General features: G+C 56.2%; 1 protein-coding gene across 1 annotated transcript in view; it reads left to right on the forward strand.

Moving 5' to 3' along the window:
* LOC128837209 (uncharacterized) overlaps window positions 1-22,548 on the forward strand; it is a 30,479-nt gene extending 7,931 nt beyond the window's left edge. The window contains 9 exon segments of the mRNA XM_054028182.1: window positions 4,308-4,670; window positions 8,606-8,979; window positions 9,821-9,839; window positions 14,954-14,965; window positions 16,136-16,158; window positions 19,072-19,315; window positions 19,609-19,734; window positions 19,737-19,951; window positions 20,524-22,548. Coding sequence (XP_053884157.1) covers window positions 4,308-4,670; window positions 8,606-8,979; window positions 9,821-9,839; window positions 14,954-14,965; window positions 16,136-16,158; window positions 19,072-19,315; window positions 19,609-19,734; window positions 19,737-19,951; window positions 20,524-20,916 — 1,769 coding nt within the window. The 3' untranslated portion in view covers window positions 20,917-22,548.
* The last annotated feature ends 219 nt before the right edge of the window (window positions 22,549-22,767 follow it).

A 22,767-nucleotide genomic window follows, 5' to 3' on the forward strand; every position in this document is an offset into this window, starting at 1 on the left:
GTCAGTGTCTCTATCTGAAATCTCTGGTCACTGGAGCGTCTCCTCCATTCCGGGGGTGAAGGGAAACAGCCCAACAGAGCCCGTGAAATTGGAGCAGTTCTGGCCCCATCAGCCCCTCGCTGACCCCCACGTGCCCCCCACGCTTAGGGTGACCAGATGTCCCGATTTTATAGGGACAGTCCCGATTTTTGGGTCTTTTTCTTATATAGGCTCCTCTTATCCCCCACCCCCGTCCCGATTTTTCACATTTGCTGTCTGGTCACCCTACCCACGCTGGAGCCCCAGTGAGTGCAGGGGCCGGGTGCTCAGTCCCCCACCCCTGCGGACGGTGCAGCCCCTCCCCTCTCCCTGCCAGCCGGGGCCATGTGCCCACGGGGGGCAGCCCCACCTCCCCCCGCTCCCTTTGAGGGGTAAGGGCGCCATTTAGGGAGGACGGGGGGCACCTACCTCCCTGCCCCGATATTGTACCACATTGGTGGGGGCTGATGTTGGGGTGTCACCCTCCCCCCACCCGTATACCCGATCTCTGCTGCGTGGGGATGGGGGACACGGGAGCCTCTCTCTGCTGCTGCCTCTGGCTCAGGACTGGGAGCTGCAGCTGCTGCTGTCTGGACAAGGGTTTGGGCTCCTGAGAGCTCGGCTTAAAGAGACAGCGCTGACACGCTCACCCTGGCACGCACACACTTCCCCCCTCACACACCCCCCAACACACACACTGTCCCCAACACACACACGCACGCGTGTACACACACACACACACACACGCACGCACACGGTCCCTCTCTCACACAGTCCTCCCAATACATACACACACACACACACATTATTGTTACTTCTCGGTACTGCCTGAAATGCACAAGGCACATATATTCGCTGTAAGTTTAGTCTTTCAAAGTTCATTAAGGACAACAGTGCTGTTAGTTCAGTGTTTTGACCGGTTGGTGCATTTCATAATTTTATTGCTCTCTTATGCTTACATTGAATTCTGTGAGTAGTGAGTTCTAAAATGCCTAACCTGTCCTGGCTGGAATATTTATCATTATTACTGTTATTATCATATTGTGCTTTGTCATTCATTATTTAAAGTGGTACAATCAGTGTCACGGAGTCCCCGGGCGATGCTCTAGAACTGCTCCCCACAAAGCCAGTCAGGACTCTGGGGAGCCTCCTCTCCCTCGGAGCAGACTGTCTTCAGGGCAAGAAGCTCACACGGCTTCACCTCCTGGGTCTCTCCTGGGAGCATTCAGCATATGCCCCTCCGTGCGCTTCCCACAGCGAGTCCGCCCAGGCGGGGTCCTGGGGAAGCCAGAGGGTCCTGCACCCCCACTTCGCAGTCAGACGTGACTCTCAGCCAGCCAGTAACACAGAGGTTTATTAGATGACAGGAACACGGTCTAAAACAGAGCTTGTAGGTACAGCGAACAGGACTCCTCAGCTGGGTCCATTCTGGGGTCCCGCGAGTCAGACACCCACGTCTGCCCTCACTTCCCGTCCCCAGCTAGCTTCAAACTGAAAACCCCGTCCAGCCCCTCCTCTCTGGCCTTTGTCTCTTTCCTGGGCCAGGAGGTCATCTGATCTCTTTGTTCACCTTTAGCTATTTCCTTGGGGGGGGGGGAAGGGCCTCGGCCATTTGTTGCCAGGGAGACAGAGTGTCGCTGATTTATGCACACTGGCCTTTATCCCTCCACCTAGAGACTTAAGAAATGCATAGGGGAAACTGAGGCACCCACACAGTATTCAGAGGAAACATTAAGAACAGTCTCACTTTGTCACAATCAGATAATAGTATCCTCCTAGAATGTAACTTTAGCTTGTACTCACCTGAGCAGTGCCAGTTTAAAAACATTAGCTAAACCATAACTTTAGACACTGGGCAGATAAGTTTGCCAACTTTCTAATCACACAAAACTGAACACCCTTGCCCCACCCCCTGCCCCACTTCTCCAAGGCCCCACCCCCGCTCACTCTATCCTCCCTCCCTCTGTCGCTCGCTCTCCCGCACCCTCACTCACTTGCTCATTTTCACTGGGCTGGGGCAGGGGGTTGGGGTGCGGGAGGGGGTGAGGGCTCTGGGGTGGGGCCAGAAATGAGGGGTTCAGGTGCGGGAGGGGGCTCCAGGCTGGGGCAGGGGGTTGGGGTGTGGGAGGGGGTAAGGGCTCTGGCTGGGAGTGCGGGCTCTGGGGTGGGCCCGGGAATGAGGGGCTTGGGATGCAGTAGGGGGCTCTGGAATGGGGGCTGGGGCTGAGGGGTTCAGAGTGCTGGAGGGGGCTCTGGTCTGGGGCAGGGGGTCAGGGCACAGGATGGGGCTCAGGGCTGGGGCTGAGGGGTTCAGAGTGCTGGAGGGGGCTCATGGCCGGGGCAGGGGGTTGGAGTGCAGGAGGAGTTTCCGGGTACGGGCTCCAGGCAGCGCTTACCTCAAGCCTCTCCTGGAAGCAGTGGCATGTTCCTCCGGCTCCTAGGCAGAGGCACAGCCAGCGGTTTCCGACCAATGGGAGCTGCAGAGTTGGCACTTGAGGAGGGGGCAGCGCGTGGAGTCTCCGTGGCCACCCCTGCGCCTAGGAGCTGGAGGGACATGCTGGCCACTTCCTGGGAGCTGTGTGAAGCCGGGTAGGGAGCCTGCCAGTCCCGCACCTACTGGACTTTTAACGGCCTGGTCAGCAGTGCTGACAGGAGCCGCCAGGGACTCTCTTCGACCGGGTGTTCTGGTCGAAAACTGGACATCTGGTCACCCTATGTGCAGATGAAGGTCGATTAGTTTTAAATTGTATTTTTAGTTATATCTGTAAAATAACTTAAAATTCGTATGAAAGTAAATGTGGTACCAAGTCTCATACTAATAGCAATGATGGAGTCACATGCTAGTGAGTCACGTACATGATTGTGATCGATAAACATAAATGCCAAAATAATTAGAAAAAATAAATTCCTGTTCTTAATAAAAGAGAAAAAAACCTTAATCATGTATGTTAAAATGAAGTAAATACGTTTTTAGTGAAAAACCATTGACTGAAATAGAAGAGATAATTGCAGTAACACAGAGTGCATCTGTTAGAGAAAGTCAGCAGATTTTAAGCAGATTTGATTTATCTCTACTAAAGATAGTGCACAAAGTATCAAACGTGTGTTTCTGACATCTGTGTTGAGGCGCCAGAATTTATACCTCAAGGTTTGGGATTGGGAATATCTTGCTGTATTTGGGATATGGGGATTGGGGATTTGGGATATGTATATGGGATAGGATACAGAGGGACCTAGACAAATTAGAGGATTGGGCCAAAAGAAACCTGATGAGGTTCAACAAGGACAACTGCACTTAGGATGGAAGAATCCCATGCACTGTTACAGACTAGGGACCGAATGGCTAGGCAGCAGTTCTGCAGAAAAGGACCTAGGGGTTACGGTGGACGAGAAGCTGGATATGAGTCAACAGTGAGCCCTAGTTGCCAAGAAGGCTAACGGCATTTTGGGCTGTATAAGTAGGGGCATTGCCAGCAGATTGAGGGACGTGATCGTTCTCCTCTATTCGGCATTGGTGAGGCCTCATCTGGAGTACTGGGTCCAGTTTTGGGCCCCACACTACAAGAAGGATGTGGAAAAATTGGAAAGAGTCCAGCGGAGGGCAACAAAAATGATTAGGGGGCTGGAGCACATGACTTATGAAGAGAGGCTGAGGGAACTGGGATTATTTAGTCTGCAGAAGAGAAGAATGAGGGGGGATTTGATAGCTGCTTTCAACTACCTGAAAGGGGGGTTCCAAAGAGGATGGATCTAGACTGTTCTCAGTGGTACCAGATGACAGAACAAGGAGTAATGGTCTCAAGTTGTAGTGCGGGAGGTCTAGGTTGAATATTAGGAAACACTATTTCACTAGGAGGGTGGTGAAGCACTGGAATGGGTTCCCTAGGGAGGTGGTGGAATCTCCTTCCTTAGAGGTTTTTAAGGTCTTTAAGGCTTCTTTGACCTTCTGGGACCACATCCGAGTTCGCTGGTGACTGGAGCAGTCTCGCTCATTTGCGTGTGCAGGGAAGTGGCTTTGTGTAACACCTGCAGGCAGAGGAGTTGTGACCTCAACACACTGACTGACCCCCACCGGCAGAGCAGTTGTAGCCCCAAAACAACTCTTGACCCCTCTCCCGGGTAACAGCAACACCCGTGAGGTTGTGGGTGTCACAGGAGTCGTTCAGGGCAGCTCTCGCTGGGTAAGGGAAGGGCCTGTCTGAGGCTCCTGTGGACACAGGGCCAGGTCAGACCAGACGGTGACGTGTGTCAGATCTCCAGGTGCTGTAACTATGATGTGCAATTTCCAGATGTTCTAGTTCCAAAGACTCCAGTTCTGGGCGAGATCTCCCGGCCACAGGTCCTGGCCCCTGGGGAGCAGGTTACACTGAGCTGCTTCATATCCAGGTTCTACCCCAAGGAGCTGAGAGTGACCTGGCACCGACGGGGAAGAGGAGAGGCGACGTTCAGGTGCTTAGACAACCCGGACACCCACAAGATTGTCACCCTAGATCCCAAAGCCATGCCAGACAGGAAATCCTACAGCGTGACATCCCAGCTCCGCTTCACCCCCGTGGTGCCCGGGGACGACGGGGCAGAGTACCGGTGTTCTGTGGAACATCAGACCCTACAGGAGCCTGAAGCAAAATCCACTGGGCCGCTGGAGCTGCGAGGTACGAGCGAGCGGGGCCGGGCAGCGCCGCGCTGATGCTGGGGTGGTTGTGACTGAGGAGGTCTCTGCTCTCAGGCACTTGGAGTGTCCAGACAAAGCGGCACTTTGGGCTGAGCCTCCCCCGGCCGGTTCCCAGCACGTGGGGCGGTTCCTGGAACGTTTGGGGACTGGCCCGTTGGCTGCTTGCAGGTCCCCCCAGTGCTGGGGAAAGGGGGTGTCAGGTCTGGAGAGAATTGATGGGCGGGTGCAGCAGCCCCTCTGTTTAAACTGGGTTCAGTTTTCCACTTAAGGCAGTGACTCGCCCTCATTGTTTCGCAGGAGGAGAACAGTGTGTCCTCCCCACACTCACAGTCCAGGGTCTGAGGGCAGAGGAGAAATTTTCTAGGGAATTTCAGCTAAATCTGGGATCTGGTATGGGAATGGGAACGGCACCTCTGAGAAGGTTTTACCTAACGTGTCTGACCTTTGTTGACACTGTTTGCTAATAACAGCTGGGTCTGTCTCCTTCCCATGGCTGCCATGACTAAACCCCACTGCAAACTAGTTGCAAAGGGACAGGTGAAGACATTAAGCTGTAATTAAGCAAAGTGATTAATGGCTGTACCCAGTCTTTGATCTCATGGGCACAATTGGCCCTTGCCCAGGAGAGCTGCTGCTCCCCACACAGCGCCGTGGGACTGACGCCACCTCATGGGGTTGAAGCTACTCAAACCCTCAGCAGAGACGGTCCCTTTTCCACTGGCGAGGCCGCCCACAGTAAAGATGGCTGCTGTCTCCTGTTGTTTCAATAGCACTGAATCTACCGGCTGCCCTCAGAAAAGATGGCCGACCACATGAAAATGAGGCTGCCTGTACCAAAGATGGCCACCCTCTCCCATTGTTTCCAGTACAACAGTAGCCAGGCTGCCCTCACAGAAGAGCCCCCTCTTGGCCCCCCCACCCCGCCATGTTCCTTGGCAGGAAAACTGGGCAGGAAATTGTGAGGTGACATCTGTGCCGTGAGCCCCAGCTCAGTCCTGGGGAGCAGCAGCAGCTGGGGGGCCTGGGGCAGAGACACTCCCAGCTCCGGTGCTGGGGGCTCGTCTGCTCCCAGGGGCTGTGGCGGGCCTAGGGACCAGACGCAGCACTGGATGGGCTCCCTCACCAGTATAAGGCCGGCACCGCTGGGTGGAGTTAGGGGGTAAAGACTGACACGCTGCCTCAGAGCACCATTGTTGTCAGATGTTGGCTGTGTGTGTGTGTTCTCCCTGCGCTGCCCCAGCTTGGCACAGACAGCCGGCACGGCAGACCTCGAGCAAACTGCCCAATATGACCACAAGATCCATTGCAGTAGTGAAGGTGCCCGGCCAGGTTTATTGTCAGTGAAGCACGGTCCTAATGCCCCGGCTCGGTGGTTACAGGGGCACTAACACGTGTGCCCGTTGCAATGGACTTGCTCAGTAGTGACAGGACTTTCCATTCCCCACTCGGCTGGCCAAAGACACCCCCTCTGTGACCCCTCTTTATACACCGATACAAACAAGTTACGTATCGACCCTCGGACGTGGCTAGTTACCACTCGTCACCTTATACATGTTGGTTCGGTCAAAGCATCTCTATCCCTCACCCTGTCATCCTGACCTTATCTTTAGGAGGGGTCAGTGTGTTCTCGTTATATTCCGGGGGTGGGGGTGTTTGTACCATCCTTGGTATGGGGTGTTCTGGTACCAGCCGTCTGGAACGTGTCTGCTTGTGTGTCCTGTGCCTGGCACGTCTCAGGAACGTGTGTTTCTGCAATGCCAGCCCTGCTCTCGCCACGTTCTGTGCACCTGCCCCCAGGCACGTTCTGTAGCCGGGCCTGGCTTCTGCGCAGAGCCGGAGTTTTGCTCACTTTGCTTTATACCAGCAAGGCTTGGCCACCACCTTAGTTCAGGCCTCAGCACTCACACCGGGCCTTGGATACAGGCTCCCTTCCTACCATTAGCCTCCCCCAGTCTCTGCCTCCAACATCTCCACTACCTTCCATAATCCCACACAGCCCCACTTCCGTCCCACCCCATCCCCCCTCCAGTTGCTGTGTTAAAGAGACAGAAAAGCCTATAAACAACTCTACAATCCCACGCTGCCAGCCAGTCCTTTAGTGTCTGAAACTAAAGATTTATGATAAAGGAAAAGAACAAGAAGAGAACTGTTAAATGGTAATACAGTCACATACATACAGAGACCTCAGAGTCCCTGTATCAGGTTCCTAGCAGTATTGGTGAGTTTGGTGACTTGAAAGTCCCCCTGGAACACATCCATAGCTGCAGGGCCGGCTCCAGGCACCAGCCCACCAAGCTTGTGCTTGGGGCGGCACCTGGAGGGGGGCAGCGCGGTGCTCCGGCTCCGGCTGCCGGGGAGAGCGGGGCCACGGCCGGAGCTCGCCGCCCTCCCCCCGGCGCTCAGGCCGCCGGGGACAGCGGAGCCCTGGCCGGGGCTTGCTGCCCTCCCCCCGGGGCTCCAGCCGCCCTCCCGTGCCGCACTGGGGAGGGGGTGGAGGGGCGGCCAGAGGCTTTTTTGCCTGGGGCGGCAAAAAAGCCAGAGCCGGCCCTGCATAGCTGGGCTGGGTCATTCAGTCCTTTGTTCAGAGCTTCAGTTTGTAGAAAAGTCACTCCAGAGGTGAGAAGCAGGAATGAACACAAAACGGAGAAGATGCAGCTGCCTTTTATATCGTTTTGCCGTGCGGCTTGTATTTCCTTTGTCCCAAACACAAGCTGCCCAACCAGAGGTGCCGACTTTCTAATGTGCCAGGGTGTTGCCCCAGGCCCCGTCCCCCCTCCACCGCTTCCCCCAAGCTCCCATCCCACCCCACCCCCTCCAACCCTGCCCCACCCAACCCACCTCTTCCCATCCCGTTCCGCCCCCTCCCCCGAGCGCACCCTGCCGCTTACTGCTCCCCCTCCCCCCCAGAGCCTCTTGCACACTGCAGAACAGCTGATCTGTGGCAGGCAGGAGCCACTGGGTGGGAGGGGGAGGCTCTGATCGGTGGGGCCTGCTGGTGAGCGGGATGGTGGGGGGGGGATGACAAGCTGATGGGGGGGCTGATGTTGGGTGCTCAACACCCATCATTTTTTTTCCATGGGTGCTCCAGAGCACCCTCGGAGTTGGCGCCTATGTGCCCAGCACATGGCATGGAAGCCTTAGAGTTCTGCGCACAGGTGTACCACATTCCTTCCTGACTCATAAGGTGCAGTCCCTGGCTCCTTTCAACGGGCTCATTGTACGATTGATGACCCTTGATGGGCCATCGAACAAGCTAGGCAGTGCTGATGCCAATCTGTCTGCCATGGCCCCCTGCCCCCTCCTGTTCTGGCGCCCCTGCCCTGGGCTCCTCTGACCATCTGGTGCCACATCTGAGCTGGCTGGTGACTGGAGCAGTCTGGCTCGTTTGCGTGTGCAGGGAAGTGGGTTTGCGTAACGCCTGCAGGCAGAGGGGTTGTGACCTCAACACACTGACTGACACCCCCCCTGCAGGGCAGTTGTGGCCCCACTCTGACTCCTGACCCCTCTCCCAGGTAACCCCAGCACCCCTGAGGTTGTGGGTGTCCCAGGAGTCGTTCAGGGGAGCTCTCGCTGGGTGAGGGGAGGGCCTGGCAGAGGCTGCTGGGGACACGGGGACAGGTCAGACCAGATGGTGATGGGAGGCTGTGGTGTTTAGATGTTGCTTGTAATTATTAGAACTGGGAGCACTGGCTGTTGGGAGTCGGAAAGGACAGGAAACAGGAAGGAGGGGGAGGAGTTGAGGAGGCAGAGTGAGAGTTACAGAGGGTGCAGCAGCAGCAGCTTGGTAAAGAGGTTTCCACTGTAAAAATAAAGTCCTGTTGAAGTTTGTTAGTACCTTACCTGGTTGATACAACAGAGGTGTGTGTCAGATCTCCAGGTGCTGTAACTATGACATGCAATTTCCACATGTTCTAGTCCCACAGGCTCCAGTTCTGGGCGAGATCTCCCGGCCGCAGGTCCTGGCCCCCGGGGAGCAGGTTACACTGAGCTGCCAAATATCCAGGTTCTACCCCAAGGAGCTGAGCGTGGCCTGGCACCGACAGAAAAGAGGAGAGATGGTGTTCCGGTGCTTAGACAACCTGGACACCCACAAGATTGACACCCCAGACCCCACAGCCGCCGCAGACGGGAAATCCTACAGCGTGACGTCCCAGCTCCGCTTCACCCCTTTGGTGCCCGAGGACGACGGGGCAGAGTACCTGTGTTCTGTGGAACATCAGACCCTACAGGAGCCTGAAGGGAAATCCACTGGGCCGCTGGAGCTGCGAGGTACGAGCGAGCGGGGCCGGGCAGCGCCGCGCTGATGCTGGGGTGATTGTGGGTGAGGAGGTCTCTGCCCTCAGGCACTTGGAGCGTCCAGACAAAGCGTCACTTTGGGTTGAATCTCCCCCGGCCGGTTCCCAGCGCGTGGGGAGGTTCCTGGATCGTTTGGGGACTGGCCCGTTGGCTGCTTGCAGGTTCCCCAGTGCTGGGGAAAGAGGGTGTCAGGTCTGGAGAGAATTGATGGGCGGGTGCAGCAGCCCCTCTGTTTAAACTGGGTTCAGTTTTCCACTTAAGGCAGGGACTCGCCCTCATTGTTTCGCAGGAGGAGAACAGTGTGTCCTCCCCGAACTCACAGCCCAGGGTCTGAGGGCAGAGGAGAAATTTTCTAGGGAATTTCTACTAAATCTGGGATCTGGTTCGGGAATGGGAATGGGAACGGCACCTCTGAGAAGGTTTTACCTAACGTGTCTGACCGTTGTTGACATTGTTTGCTAAACAGCTGGGTCTGTCTCCTTCCCATGGCTGCCATGACTAAACCCCACTGAAAACGAGCAGCAAAGGGACAGGTGAAGACATTAAGCTGTAATTAAGCAAAGTGATTAATGGTGTACCCAGTCTTTGATCTTATGGGCACAATTGGCTCTTGCCCAGGAGAGCTGCTGCTCCCCACACAGCGCCGTGGGACTGACGCCACGTCCTGGGGTTGAAGCTACTCAAACCCTCAGCAGAGACGGTCCCTTTTCCACTGGCGAGGCCGCCCACAGTAAAGATGGCTGCTGTCTCCTGTTGTTTCAATGGCACTGAATCTATCGGCTGCCCTCAGAAAAGATGGCCGACTACATGAAAATGAGGCTGCCTGTACCAAAGATGGCCACCCTCTCCCATTGTTTCCAGTACAACAGTAGCCAGGCTGCCCTCACAGAAGAGTCCTCCCGTCCCCCCCCCCCCCAGCCCAACCTCATGCTCCATGGCAGGAAAACTGTGGCGGGCCTAGGGACCAGACGCAGCACTGGATGGGCTCCCCTCACCGGTATAAGGCTGGCACCGCTGGGTGGAGTTAGGGGGGAAAGACTGACACGCTGCCTCAGAGCACCATTGTTGTCAGATGTTGGCTGTGTGTGTGTGTTCTCCCTGCGCTGCCCCAGCTCGGCACAGACAGCCGGCACGGCAGACCTCGAGCGAACTGCCCAATATGACCACAAGATCCATTGCAGTAGTGAAGGCGCCCGGCCAGGTTTATTGTCAGTGAAGCACGGTCCTAATGCCCCGGCTCGGTGGTTACAGGGGCACTAACACGTGTGCCCGTTGCAATGGACTTGCTCAGTAGTGACAGGACTTTCCATTCCCCACTCGGCTGGCCAAAGACACCCCCTCTGAGACCCCTCTTTATACACCGATACAAACAAGTTACGTATCGCCCCTTGGACGTGGTTAGTTATCACCCATCACCTTGTACATGTTGGTTCGGTCAAAATATCTCTATCCCTCACCCTGTCATCCTGACCTTATCTTTAGGAGGGGTCAGTGTGTTCTCATTACCTTCCGGGGGTGGGGCTGTTTGTACCATCCTTGGTATGGGGTGTTCTGGTACCAGCCGTCTGGAACGTGTCTGCGTGTGTGTCCTGTGCCTGGCACGTCTCAGGAACGTGTGTTTCTGCAATGCCAGCCCTGCTCTCGCCACGTTCTGTGCACCTGCCCCCAGGCACGTTCTGTAGCTGGGACTGGCTTCTGCGCAGAGCCGGAGTTTTGCTCACTTTGCTTTATACCAGCAAGGCTTGGCCACCACCTTAGTTCAGGCCGCTGGACTCTCACCGGGCCTTGGATACAAGGGCTTATGTCTCAGGCTCCCTTCCTACCATTAGCCTACCCTGTGGGCTGGTGGCGTATGTCTGCATTCGGTGCAAGGAGCTCCTGGCCCTCAGAGACCGTGTACAGGCTTTGGAGACCAGAGTGGCTGAACTGGAGGAGCTAAGGGAGACAGAGGTACATAGATGAGACTTTCCAGGACACAGTAGTACATCCCACCCCCGGTCTGACAGCCTCTGTGCTGTTGAGGAGGATGAAAGCCTCAGGGAAGGAGAACATCCAACTGGAGCAGAGGGAAACGATCCCATAGTTGGGACCCTCCTCCCAGATGATGATGTGGTGTTCTCTCACACTGAGAATACATCTCCAGGGGAGGGAACTCCAGTTATTAGGAAGAGACAGATATTAGTAATGGGTGATTCGATCATTAGAAACATAGATAACTGGGTTTGCGATGACCAGGAGAACCGCATGGTGACTTGCCTGCCTGGTGTGAAGGTTGCGGATCTCTCGAGACATCTAGACAAACTTATGTGTAGTGTTGGGGAGGAGCCGGTGGTCGTGGTACATGTAGGTACCAATGACATAGGGAAGGGTAGGAGAGACGTCCTGGAAGCCATATTTAGGCTGCTAGATCAGAGATTGAAGTCCAGGACCTCTATGGTAGCATTCTCTGAGATGCTGCCAGTTCCACGTGCAGGGCCAGTTAGACAGGCAGACCTGCAGGGTCTCAATGTGCAGATGAGACAATGGTGTAGGGAGGAGGGGGTTTAGATTTATTAGGAACTGGGGAAACTTTTGGGAGAGGGGGAGCCTTACAGGAAGGATGGGCTCCACCTAAACCAAAATGGAACCAGACTGCTGGTGCTTAAAATTAAAAAGGTCGTAGAACAGTTTTTAAACTAAGAGTTGGGGAAAACCAACAGGTGCGGAGGAGCATGTGGTTTGGACATCCCTTAGGGGAGGATCTATAAATGGAGATTCCCTATGTCCTAATAAGGAGGAGGGGGGATCGACGGGGACCGGGTGGGCTGAAGAGTCAGAGAGAGATGGTTCAGGGGGTGATTGAGCCCTGGGAGTGTGTGACCAGAGAGAGGCACTGTTGCAGTAACAGGGTCCCCCGGGGGATCGGAGCGAGCGGTCTCAGGGGCGGAGGAGTCTGCAGCTCGACCCTGGCAGAGAGGGGGTGACCTGAAGAAGGGCTGGCACACTGGAACGGTGGAAAGCGGAGAGCACAGGCCGGCGAGTGGCAGCAGGAGGATGTATGCTAAACGCCTTTAGAGCGACCTGGTGGAGCTGTGCAGGCAGAGGGGGCTGCGCATTGGGAGGTCCACCAAAGAACAGCTCATTGCCCAGCTGGAGGAGAGGGATCGCTTGGATGAACCGAGCCCTGTCCTGAGGGAAGCCGCCCGGCGGATGCAGCGTGGGCCCTGGGGCCAGACCTGGCTGGGAGGGGTCAGACTGCTGCCAAGGACATCCCGAGACCCTGCCTATCTATACCTAGGGGAGGGGTTGGGGGAAGCCCAGCGAATACCGAGGGTGCCCTGACCCCGGCGGCCAGCAGGGGATCGTCCCGGCGGAGCTCCCCATCCCGGGAGCGGATGCAACTGGAATGTGACAGGGAGCTGAGACTGAAAGAGCTCGAGTTAAGGCAGCAAGAACTGAAGCAGGAGCGGGAAGAGAAGGAGAAACAACGTCAGCATGAGCTGGAACTGGCCAGGCTGAGGAGCAGTGGGGCCCCGGCTGTGGTGAGCGAGGGGGGATCCAAGACTGCAAAGAGCTTTGATAAGTGCTTCCTGGCCCAGCGTAAGGAGGGGGAGGACATGGATACCTTCCTGACGCCCTTTGAGAATACCTGCGAGCTGCTCCAGGTTGACCCTGCAGACAGGCTCCAGTTTCTCATCCCCTCACTGGACTCCACAGCCAGGGAGGTGTACAGCCTCCCCAAGGCCAGGGCGCAATGCCCCTCGCCGGCTCTGACTGCGGGTCACAACCAGGGCACCCTGGGGGTTGCTTGGCCAGTCCTCCAGGTCCCCCCCCATCAACAACTCAGTGGGCAAATACGGGTGTACCCCTACGCCCTTGGGGCCCTCCTTGGCCCCCCACTTCAGGTGTACCCTCGCCACAGGCACCTTGAATGGAGTCCCACCCACCCCCGTCAGAGTCAGGTGGGTGTTGGGCACCACCCAATCTGGGACCACCACCTCGGGCCGGACCAGCGTCACCCCCTGGAGTGGCACCTCCATGGCGCCCTATATAGGGGCCCGCCGACCCTCCACCCCCTCAGTTCCTTCTTGCCGCTCGTGACGGCTAGCTGGAACTTTGCTCGCTCTTGCAGCAAGCATAGCAGTGTCCCATTTCAGTGTATATAATAGTTTCCTCTCTTAGTTTAGAATTAGAGTTAGTTGTAGATAGTTGATAGCTGTTGGGTTTTTTTCCCCCCAACATACTAGTCGCCCCGCTGGGGCATGCCCGGGTCCCCAGGGTTTGAACTCTGCAAGGACTGCGGGAAGTTTATGCCGAAGAGTGACCCACACTCTTCCTGCTTAAGGTGCCTTGGAGAGAGCCACCAAAGAGACCGGTGCAGTATCTGCAGGGGATTCCGTCCCAGGACTCTTAAGGACAGAGAGCAGAGACTCAAAGTGCTCCTGATGGAGGCGGCCTTATGGCCACACTCGGACCCCGAGCTGCCCGACCCGGCGCCCAGCACCTCATCCTCGGTGCGCAGCGCCCCAGCACCACTAACAAGGCAGGAGGCCCAGTCTAAAACCTCTAAGTCCCGGCACTGGAGAGAATCGGGACATAGAAAGTCGGCCTCCGTGTGGGACTGATCACCATCTCCAGTGCCCGTGAAAAAGAAGAGGCCGGTGAGGGGCCGATCACCCCACCAGGACCTTAAAAGGCCAGCGGCATCCACAAGTGCCGGGGGACAAGCTGTGCCACAAACTCATCCTCCCATAGCTCTGTCGACTCCCGCCCTGGCGAGGGTGCGGTCGAGTCCGGACCGGTCAAGATCCCGGACCTCAGCGAGGATGTGCGTCTCCCATCGATGCTGGAGGCGTTCAAGGCAGCCTCTGACTTATTAAGCCTCCCGGTGCCGGCCTCTCTGCACCGGTGGAAAGAGCCGCCGACCATGGCCCTACCCCTGATACAATCACGGGGCAAGCCAGCCATGATGTCGCCTCAGTCCCTGCCCTGCGCTGCTCCACCGGCACCGGCCCAGAGGGAGCATTCCCCGGCCCTGCGGCACCACTCCCCGGCGACAGTGGGTACTGCTCCCCCTAGGTACTCCTATTCGGAGACCTCAGACTCGGAGGCGGAGTCCTACCGCTCCAGCAGATCGAGGAGTAGGAGGTTGGCTTCGCAGGCGAGCCAACAACCTTACCTGCCGCAGTGGCAGCAGCAGTGGCAACCGCCCTCCCAGTGGCCCTTCTGGACTCCCTGGGCCTACCCTCAGTCCATGGGGCAGGCGTACAGCCCTCACTCCAGGTCCGCTTCGGTCTCATCGATGTCGGTGGCTCTGGCGCAAATGCCTCCACCACCGGCACCGCCGTCCGAGAGGGGTGTGACACAACAAAGCCTGGCACCCCCTAGTCATACACCGGCACCGGCGGGGACCATAGTTCCGATGCCGCAGGCACCGCCCAGCATGCCTTGTCGTTCGGTGTTGACCCCGGTACCGGCCGCGGTGCCGCATCCTGTGTCCGCACCGGCCATGCAACCACAGTACCGTGTGCCAAAGGCCCCGGCGGAGACCGAGGGTGCGGAGGAAGTCCCGCTCCAAGTTATCTCTTCCTCTTCCTCTCCGGATGAGGCGGTCGCTGGTACTTCAGTGGCACCGGCCCTAGAGGACAACAGGATCCTCCAGCAGCTACTTACGCATGCAGCCCAGAGCCTCCTGATCCAGGCTGAGGAGATTGAAGTGGATGTGTATCTGGTGGTGGACATTCTGGCCCCCTCGGGCCCATCCAGGGTTGCCCTACCATTGATAAAAATGATGGCAGACACATCCTGCACTTTGTGGCAGACGCCAGCTTCATTGGCCCCTACGGCCAAAAGGACAGAGAGGCGATATTTTGTCCCATCCAAGGGCCATGAGCATCTGTATGCCCACCCTCCCCCGGACTCTCTGGTTGTGGATGCGACCAACCAAAGGGAGCGTCAGGGGTTCCAAGGGTCTACACCAAAGAACAGGGAGGCCAAAAAGTTGGACCTGTTTGGGAGAAAGGTGTATTCCACAGGGAGGCTGCAGTTGCACATAGCCAACCAACAGGCTATAGTGAGCCGGTATGGACACAACACATGCTCAGCATTGTCCAAGTTCGCTGAACTCCTTCCCCAGGAATTGCGAACAGAATTCTCCGCTCTGGTCGAGGAGGGGAAGTTAATTACACAAGTGTCCCTCCAGGCAGCTTTGGATGCGGCGGATGCAGCCTCACGCACTTTGGCGACTGGGCTGGTTATGAGGCGGGGAGCCTGGCTTCAGGTATCAGGCCTTCCACATGAGGTCCAACAGACCATCCAGGACCTCCCCTTCGAGGGGCCCATGCTCTTCTCCGAGAAGATGGACAAGAGGCTACATAGCCTAAATGACTCAAGGGCTACCTTATGTTCACTGGGCTTGCACACCCCAGCCACCCAACGTAGGCAGTTCAGGGCGCAACCGGCCCCATGACCGTACCAGCCTCAGAATTGTACAGGCGCCTTGCGTAGGCGAAGCAGAAACGGCAGAAGGAGGCAACAACAGCCCTCCGGCCAGTCATCCGGCCAGCCAAGGCCCCCATCGGGGCCTAGACCCCCAATTTGATGGGATGGTCGGGGACGACCTACCGGTCAGGACTCTGGATCCTTCCAACCCTACCTTTTTGTCACATCTGTCCCCCTTCTATCGTGCCTGGTCCCGAATCACGTCGGACAGTTGGGTGCTCCGCACGGTAGAGAGGGGATATTCTATCCAGTTCTCCTCCCTCCCGCCCTTCCACCCCCTCCCCGTCCCTCTTCAGGGACCCCTCTCACGAATAATTTCTAATCCAGGAAGTACAGTTGCGGGGGAGGGATAGCTCAGTGGTTTGAGCATTAGCCTGCTAAACCCAGGGTTGTGAGTTCAATCCTTGAGGGGGCCATTTCAGGATCTGGGGCAAAAATTGGTCTGGGGATTGGTCCTGCTTTGAGCAGGGGGTTGGACTAGATGACCTCCTGAGGTCCCTTCCAACCCTGATAGTCTATGAGTCCCTCCTCGCAGCAGGGGCAGTAGAGGAAGTTCCTCAGGAGCTATGGGGCAGGGGCTTCTATTCCCGCTATTTCCTAATACCGAAGGCAAAAGGGGGCCTCAGACCCATTCTGGACTTGCGGCATCTGAACAAGTTTGTAAAGAAGCTCAAGTTCCGTATGGTCTCCCTGTCCTCCATCATTCCCTCCATGGATCCAGGAGACTGGTACGCCGCCCTCGACTTGAAGGACGCGTATTTTCATATTGCAATAGTTCCCCAGCACAGGCGTTACCTCAGATTCATCGTGGGCAATCCCAATCTCCAGTTCACAGTCCTGCCTTTCGGCCTGTCAGCAGCCCCAAGGGTCTTCACAAAGTGCATGGCAGTCGTGGCAGCCTTCCTGCGCAAGCAGGGGATTCAGGTGTTCCCCTACCTGGACGATTGGCTCATCAAGGGCCGTGCCAATGCACAGGTGGAGGCTCAGGTGGTCTTCATCAGACAGACCTTCCTCGAGCTCGGCCTCCTGCTGAATGAGGCCAAGTCCACCCTGTCTCCTATCCAGAGGATAGAATTTATAGGGGCAGTTCTGGACTCGACACATGCCAGAGTGTACCTACCGGAGGCCAGGTTCCGGGCCATGTCCGACATCATTCTCAGTCTCCAACGTTGCCCGACACCACAGTGAGAAACTGCCTCAAGTTGATGGGTCATATGGCTGCGTGCACCTATGTGGTGGGCCACGCCAGGCTCAGGCTGCGCCTGCTCCAGTCCTGGTTAGCAACCGTGTACCGGCCAGCCAGAGACGCCCTAGACTCTGTGGTGACGCTCCCCCGAACGGTGCTGGATTCCCTCCAGTGGTGGCTCGACCCGTGGGAGGTCTGCGCAGGAGTACCCTTCGTCAGTCCCAGCCCTCCCTATCCTTGGTAACAGACGCATCGGGTCTGGGGTGGGGGGTGCATCTGGGGGACCTCAGGACCCAAGGCCTTTGGTCACCAGAGGACCTCTCCTTGCACATCAACGTCAGGGAGCTACTGGTGGTGCGTCTAGCCTGCCTGACCTTCAAATCTCGCCTGGCGGGCAGGTGTGTTGCAGTCCTCACGGACAATACCTCGGCGATGTTCTATATCAACAGACAGGGGGGTGCACGCTCCTCTCCCCTGTGCCGGGAAGCCCTCGCATTATGGGACTTTTGCGTACAGAATGCAATTAATATGACGGCATCCTACCTCCCGGGGGAGCAGATCGGACTGGCGGATGCCCTCAGCCGCTCGTTCCATGGACACGAGTGGTCCCTTCGCCGAGATGTAGTACGCTCAATTTTCCGTCTCTGGGGCTATCCCCAGATGGACCTGTTTGCCTCGAGAGACAACAGGAAGTGTCAACATTTCTGCTCCCTCATGGGGCGCAGTCCAGGGTCTCTGACGGATGCCTTCCTCCTCTCGTGGGAAGGCGGCCTGCTTTATGCCTTCCCCCGGATTCCCATGGTTCACAGGGTACTCCTCAGGATCCGCAGGGATCACGCTCGTGTCATCCTGATAGCGCCGGCATGGCCGTGCCAACTCTGGTACACGTCGCTCCTGCACATGTCCACACGGGCGCCCCTTATGCTGCCCTGCTCCCAGACTTGATCACACAGGATCGGGCCATCTCCGCCACCGAACTTGGAGTCGCTCCACCTTACAGCCTGGATGCTCCATGGCTAAACCCCGTAGAGATGCAACGCTCTCAGCAGGTCAGGCAAGTCCTCCTCGGTAGCAGAAAACCCTCCACCAGGGCCACATACATGGCCAAGTGGAAATGCTTCTCCATCTGGGCCGAGCAGCAGGGACAGGCCCCATTGCTCGCCCCGATCCCTCTCATACTGGACTACTTGCTTTATTTGAGACAGCTAGGACTTTCCCTCTCTTCGGTTCGGGTCCACTTGGCGGCCATCTCAGCGTTCCACCCAGGAGCGGAAGGTGGTTCAGTTTTCGCGAACCCATTGGTTGGTTGCTTCCTCAAGGGCCTGGACAGACTGTTCCCGCATACTCGACAACGAGCCCCGGCTTGGGACCTCAATTTGGTCCTTTCCGCCCTCACAGGGCCCCCCTTCGAGCCCCTGGCTACGTGCTCTCTATTATATCTCTCATATAAGGTCGCATTCCTAGTGGCTATCACCTCGGCCAGGAGGGTGTCAGAACTCAGAGCACTGACGTCCGAGCTGCCATACACTGTCTTCCACAAAGACAAAGTTCAACTCAGGCCACACCCGGCGTTCCTTCCGAAGGTGGTCTCCCAATTCCACATGGGTCAAGACATTTTTCTCCCTGTGTTCTACCCTAAGCCACACTCCTCTGGCACGGAGCGTAGGCTGCATTCCCTGGACGTCCACAGGGCCCTGGCATTCTATATTGAAAGAACCAAACTGTTCAGGAAATCAACCCAACTCTTTCTTGCCGTGGCCGACAGGAGAGGGTGCTCCAAGTCTCATCACAGTGTATCTCCTCATGGATCACGGCCTGCATCCGAGAATGCTACCGTCGGGCTAACGTACCTGCCCCGCCGATCACGGCCCACTCCACAAGGGCACAGGCCTCCTCCGCGGCGTTCCTGGCTCAGATCCCGACACAGGAAATATGCAGAGCTGCCACGTGGTCCTCAATCCACACATTTACGTTGCACTATGCCATCACGCACCAGGCCAGAGACGATGCAGCCTTCGGCCGTGCAGTGCTCCAATTCGCAGTGAACTCCGATCCCACTGCCTAGGTTCAGGCTTGTGAGTCACCTGCTTGGAATGGATGTGAACAATCACTCGAAGAAGAAAAAACGGTTACCTACCTTTTTGTAACTGTTGTTCTTCGAGATGTGTTGTTCATGTCCATTCCAATACCCACCCTCCTGCCCCTCTGTCGGAGTTCCGGCAAGAAGGAACTGAGGGGGTGGAGGGTCGGCGGGCCCCTATATAGGGCGCCATGGAGGTGCCACTCCAGGGGGGCGCCAAGGCCAACCCTATGGACGCTGCTAGGGGGAAAATCTTCTGGCTGGCGTGCATGCGGCACGCACACACCTGCTTGGAATGGACATGAACAACACATCTCGAAGAACAACAGTTACAAAAAGGTAAGTAACTGTTTTTTTTACCCCGAGGGGATTCACCAGATCAAGTGGAGCTGGGACGGAGCAGAGAGATGGAGAGACGAGAGCCCAGAAATCAGCCAGAACACGGATCTCACGTTCAGCGCTACGAGTGTCTGGAGAATACCCCGCCGGGGACTGAACCGTCCGGAGCTCAGAGTCCAAGTGTCCGTTCAGCAAACCCCTCAAAGCCCCGTGATCGAGAGAGAGATCAGAGCCAGGGACACAGGTGAGGGGGGCTCCCTGGGGTCAGACGGGGAATGAGCAGGAATCGCTGCCCCCCGCGGGGTCCCTGAGGGATGAAGGAACTTTGGGAGCAAATATTCCTCGTCCCCCTTTCCGGCTGGAGACGCCGATGGGTCAGGGTGTAACAGTGTCACCCACGGGGGTGATTTTATGGGGTAACAGCCCCACATAGGGGTCAGATCTCTCCTGTCTGAAGTGAGGGGGGAGCAGCCCCCCGCCAGACCCCATCTCCCCCTTGCGGGGCCTGTAACTGTCTCTGGATGTTTCATTCCCCAGGTCTCCTGCGGCCCCCGGAGGTGTCAGAAATCTCCCAACCCGAGTCAGTGATGGCGGGGGAGGAAATCACCCTGAGCTGCTGCATGGAGGGGCATTTCCCCGTGGATCTGAGTGTGACCTGGCTCAGGAGGGCAGGGGGGCCAGGGCTGCTGTTCCCCTGAAGGGCTCTGCCGAGTACAGAATCGACCACGGAGCTCCCCACACACAGGACGGGAAAAGCTTCCAGCAGGAGACGAGACTCAGCTTCACCCCCTCGGTGCAGAGATACCAGGGGGCAGAGTACGACCACCGGGTGGGACACGATGCCCTATGGACCCCCATCGAGAAGTGCAGAGGAATGAGGGTGAGTCAGTGACTCTCAGCCCAGAAAACTGCCCCCCAGCACTGCCCCTGCCCCCTCAGTCCCAGCCTCCCAACACCTTTAGTATGTATGTGGTGTTTGCACAGAATCTCTGCCCCACCTCCTCATAGCGGGATCTTTCAGCCCAGCCCCTAGACCAGCTGGGGAGAGGGGCTGTGGCTGGGGGGGGGTGGCTGAGGGTGGGGTCGGGGAGGTGAATGAGTGAGATGGGGAGAGAGAGGGGAGGGATACCCGAGAAGAAGCCTCACAGGAGATGGTCCTGGGAAGAACAGCAAACCCAGGGAAGGGAGCACAGAGACCACGGCCGGGCTTGGTGAAGAGCCAGAACACAAGGGGGTCCCGGCTTCTACAGCTTGTGCTGGGCCCTGCTGAGGTCCCTTCCCCTCAAGCTGCCCCATGGACAGGGTATGAGTGGGGACATGGAATGGGGTGAACCAGATGCAGCTCCAGTGCCTCTATGGACAGAGCCTGGTTTTCTCCCAGTGAGGGGCTAACCAGGGCCCTGGGGGCTCCGCAGAGAGAGACCTCATCCCCTCCCCTCTGCTTTTCTCCAGGGCACAGAGCCAGCGGGTGGCTCTGGGATCCCAGGCAGCAAGACTCCCAAAGAGATGTGGACAAAGACCTCGGGGTTCCAGGACACACAGGACCACCCACAGACCCACAAACCTCCACCCGCCAAGCCTGTCTGCACCTTCCCCCACCCCACGCCTGCCCGGGGCCTGGCACCAGCCCAGGTGCCTCGGAGGTCTCTCTGTGCAGGGATCCCCTGCCTAGAGGCCCATGTGAACACCACGCACTCAGTGTCAGAGCTGGGGGCACAGAGTGACCTTCAGGTCAATCCTTTGACTTGTGTCAAATCACTGACGAGGATGTTTGAGAGCCAGATCCAACAACTGCACCCACCTCCCATCCAACCCCGGCAGCACAGTGGCCCCCAGAGGCCGTGAGCTTTTCCAATCCAACAGCAAACCCCTCTTTGGCATAGACCGTATCCTTATAAATAATGGCATAGAGAGCACACTTATAAAGTTTGCAGACGATACCAAGCTGGGAGGGGTTGCAAGTGCTTTAGGGGACAGGATTATAATTCAAAATGATCTGGACAAACTGGAAAAATGGTCTGAAGTAAATAGGATGAAATTCAATAAGGACAAATGCAAAGTTCTCCACTTAGAAGGAACAATCAGTTGCACACATGCAAAGTGGGAAATGACGGCCTAGGAAGGAGTCCTGCGGAAAGGGATCTGGGGGTCAGAGTGGATCACAAGCTAAATATGAGTCAGCAGTGTAACACTGCTGCAACAAAAGCGAACATGATTCTGGGATGTATTAGCAGGAGTGTTGTAAGCAAGACACGAGAAGTCATTCTTCCGCTCTGCTCTGCGCTGATACAGAATCAGCTGGAGTATTGTGTCTAGTTCTGGGTGCCATATTTCAGGAAAGATGTGGACAAATTGGAGAAAGTCCAGAGAAGAGCAACAAAAATGATTAACGGTCTAGAAAACATGACCTATGAGGGAAGATTGAAAACACTGCGTTTGTTTAGTCTTGAGAAGAGAAGACTGAGAGGTGACATGAGAACAGTTTTCAAGTACATAAAAAGTTGCTACAAGGAAAAGGGAGAAAAATTGTTCTCCTTAACCTCTGAGGACAGGACAAGAATGGGCTTAAATTGCAGCAAGGTAGGTTTAGGTTGGACATTAGGAAAAACTTCCTAACTGTCAGGGTGGTTAAGCACTGGAATAAATTGCCTAGGGAGGTTGTGGAATCTCCATCATTGGGGATTTTTAAGAGCAGGTTGGACAAACCCCTGTCAGGGATGGTCTAGATAATACTTAGTCCTGCCATAAGTGTAGGGGCCTGGACTATATGACCTCTCGACATCCCTTTGGGACTCTCTGTCTCGGGGGAACACCCTGCATCCCCCCGTTCATCCTTATAATATGATTGTGTGGTATCCAATGCAAAGTTTGTCATGTCGGGTGTCTTCGGAAGGCTCATGATGCACTGAGCATTGTTGTTATAGTCATGTTATAGGTTGTAATTTCATGTATATAGTTATGAGACTGAAAATGTGTCCTCATGGCTTAAAAAAAGCCCAGACAAAATCCAAGAGCAGAGGGGCAGTTCACACCTCATCAGGGCATGGATGGGACAAACCCAGCCCAGCCTCACAGGAACAAAGGACACTGGCCTAGGCAGCAACAAAGGATCTGTTGGACTCTCGAGTGAGTCACCCCCCTTCCCTTGGTCAGTTTGGGACGGCGATGAGGTGATGCTCACCTGACCCTGAAAGGGGGGGCGCAAAGCCAAGAGGGAAGAAAGAACATGATAAAAGGGAGAGACATTTGCCATGCTCTTCCTCTCTCTTCCACCTCCATCTACAGACATCACTACCAAGCGACTGAAGCGCTGATCGAAGGGGAGAGCCTGGCTGAAGGACAACCAGCCAGCCTGTGGTGAGAAGCATCTAAGTTTGTAAGGGCATTGAAAGTGTTAAGATCAGCTTAGAATGCGTTTTGTTTTTATTTCATTTGACCAAATCCGACTTGTTATGCTTTGACTTATAATCACTTAAAATCTATCTTTATAGTTAATAAATCTGTTTGTTTGTTCTACCTGAAGCAGTGCATTTGGTCTGAAGCGTGTCAGAGACTCCCCTTGGGATAACAAGCCTGGGACATATCAATTTCTTTGTTAAATTGATGAGCTCATATAAGCTTGCAGTGTCCAGTGGGCATAACTGGACACTGCAAGACGGAGGTGCCTAGGGTTGTGTCTGGGACGGAGATATTGGC

The sequence above is a fragment of the Malaclemys terrapin genome, chromosome 4 (assembly GCF_027887155.1).
Source record: "Malaclemys terrapin pileata isolate rMalTer1 chromosome 4, rMalTer1.hap1, whole genome shotgun sequence".
NCBI classification, from domain to species: Eukaryota; Metazoa; Chordata; order Testudines; family Emydidae; genus Malaclemys; species Malaclemys terrapin.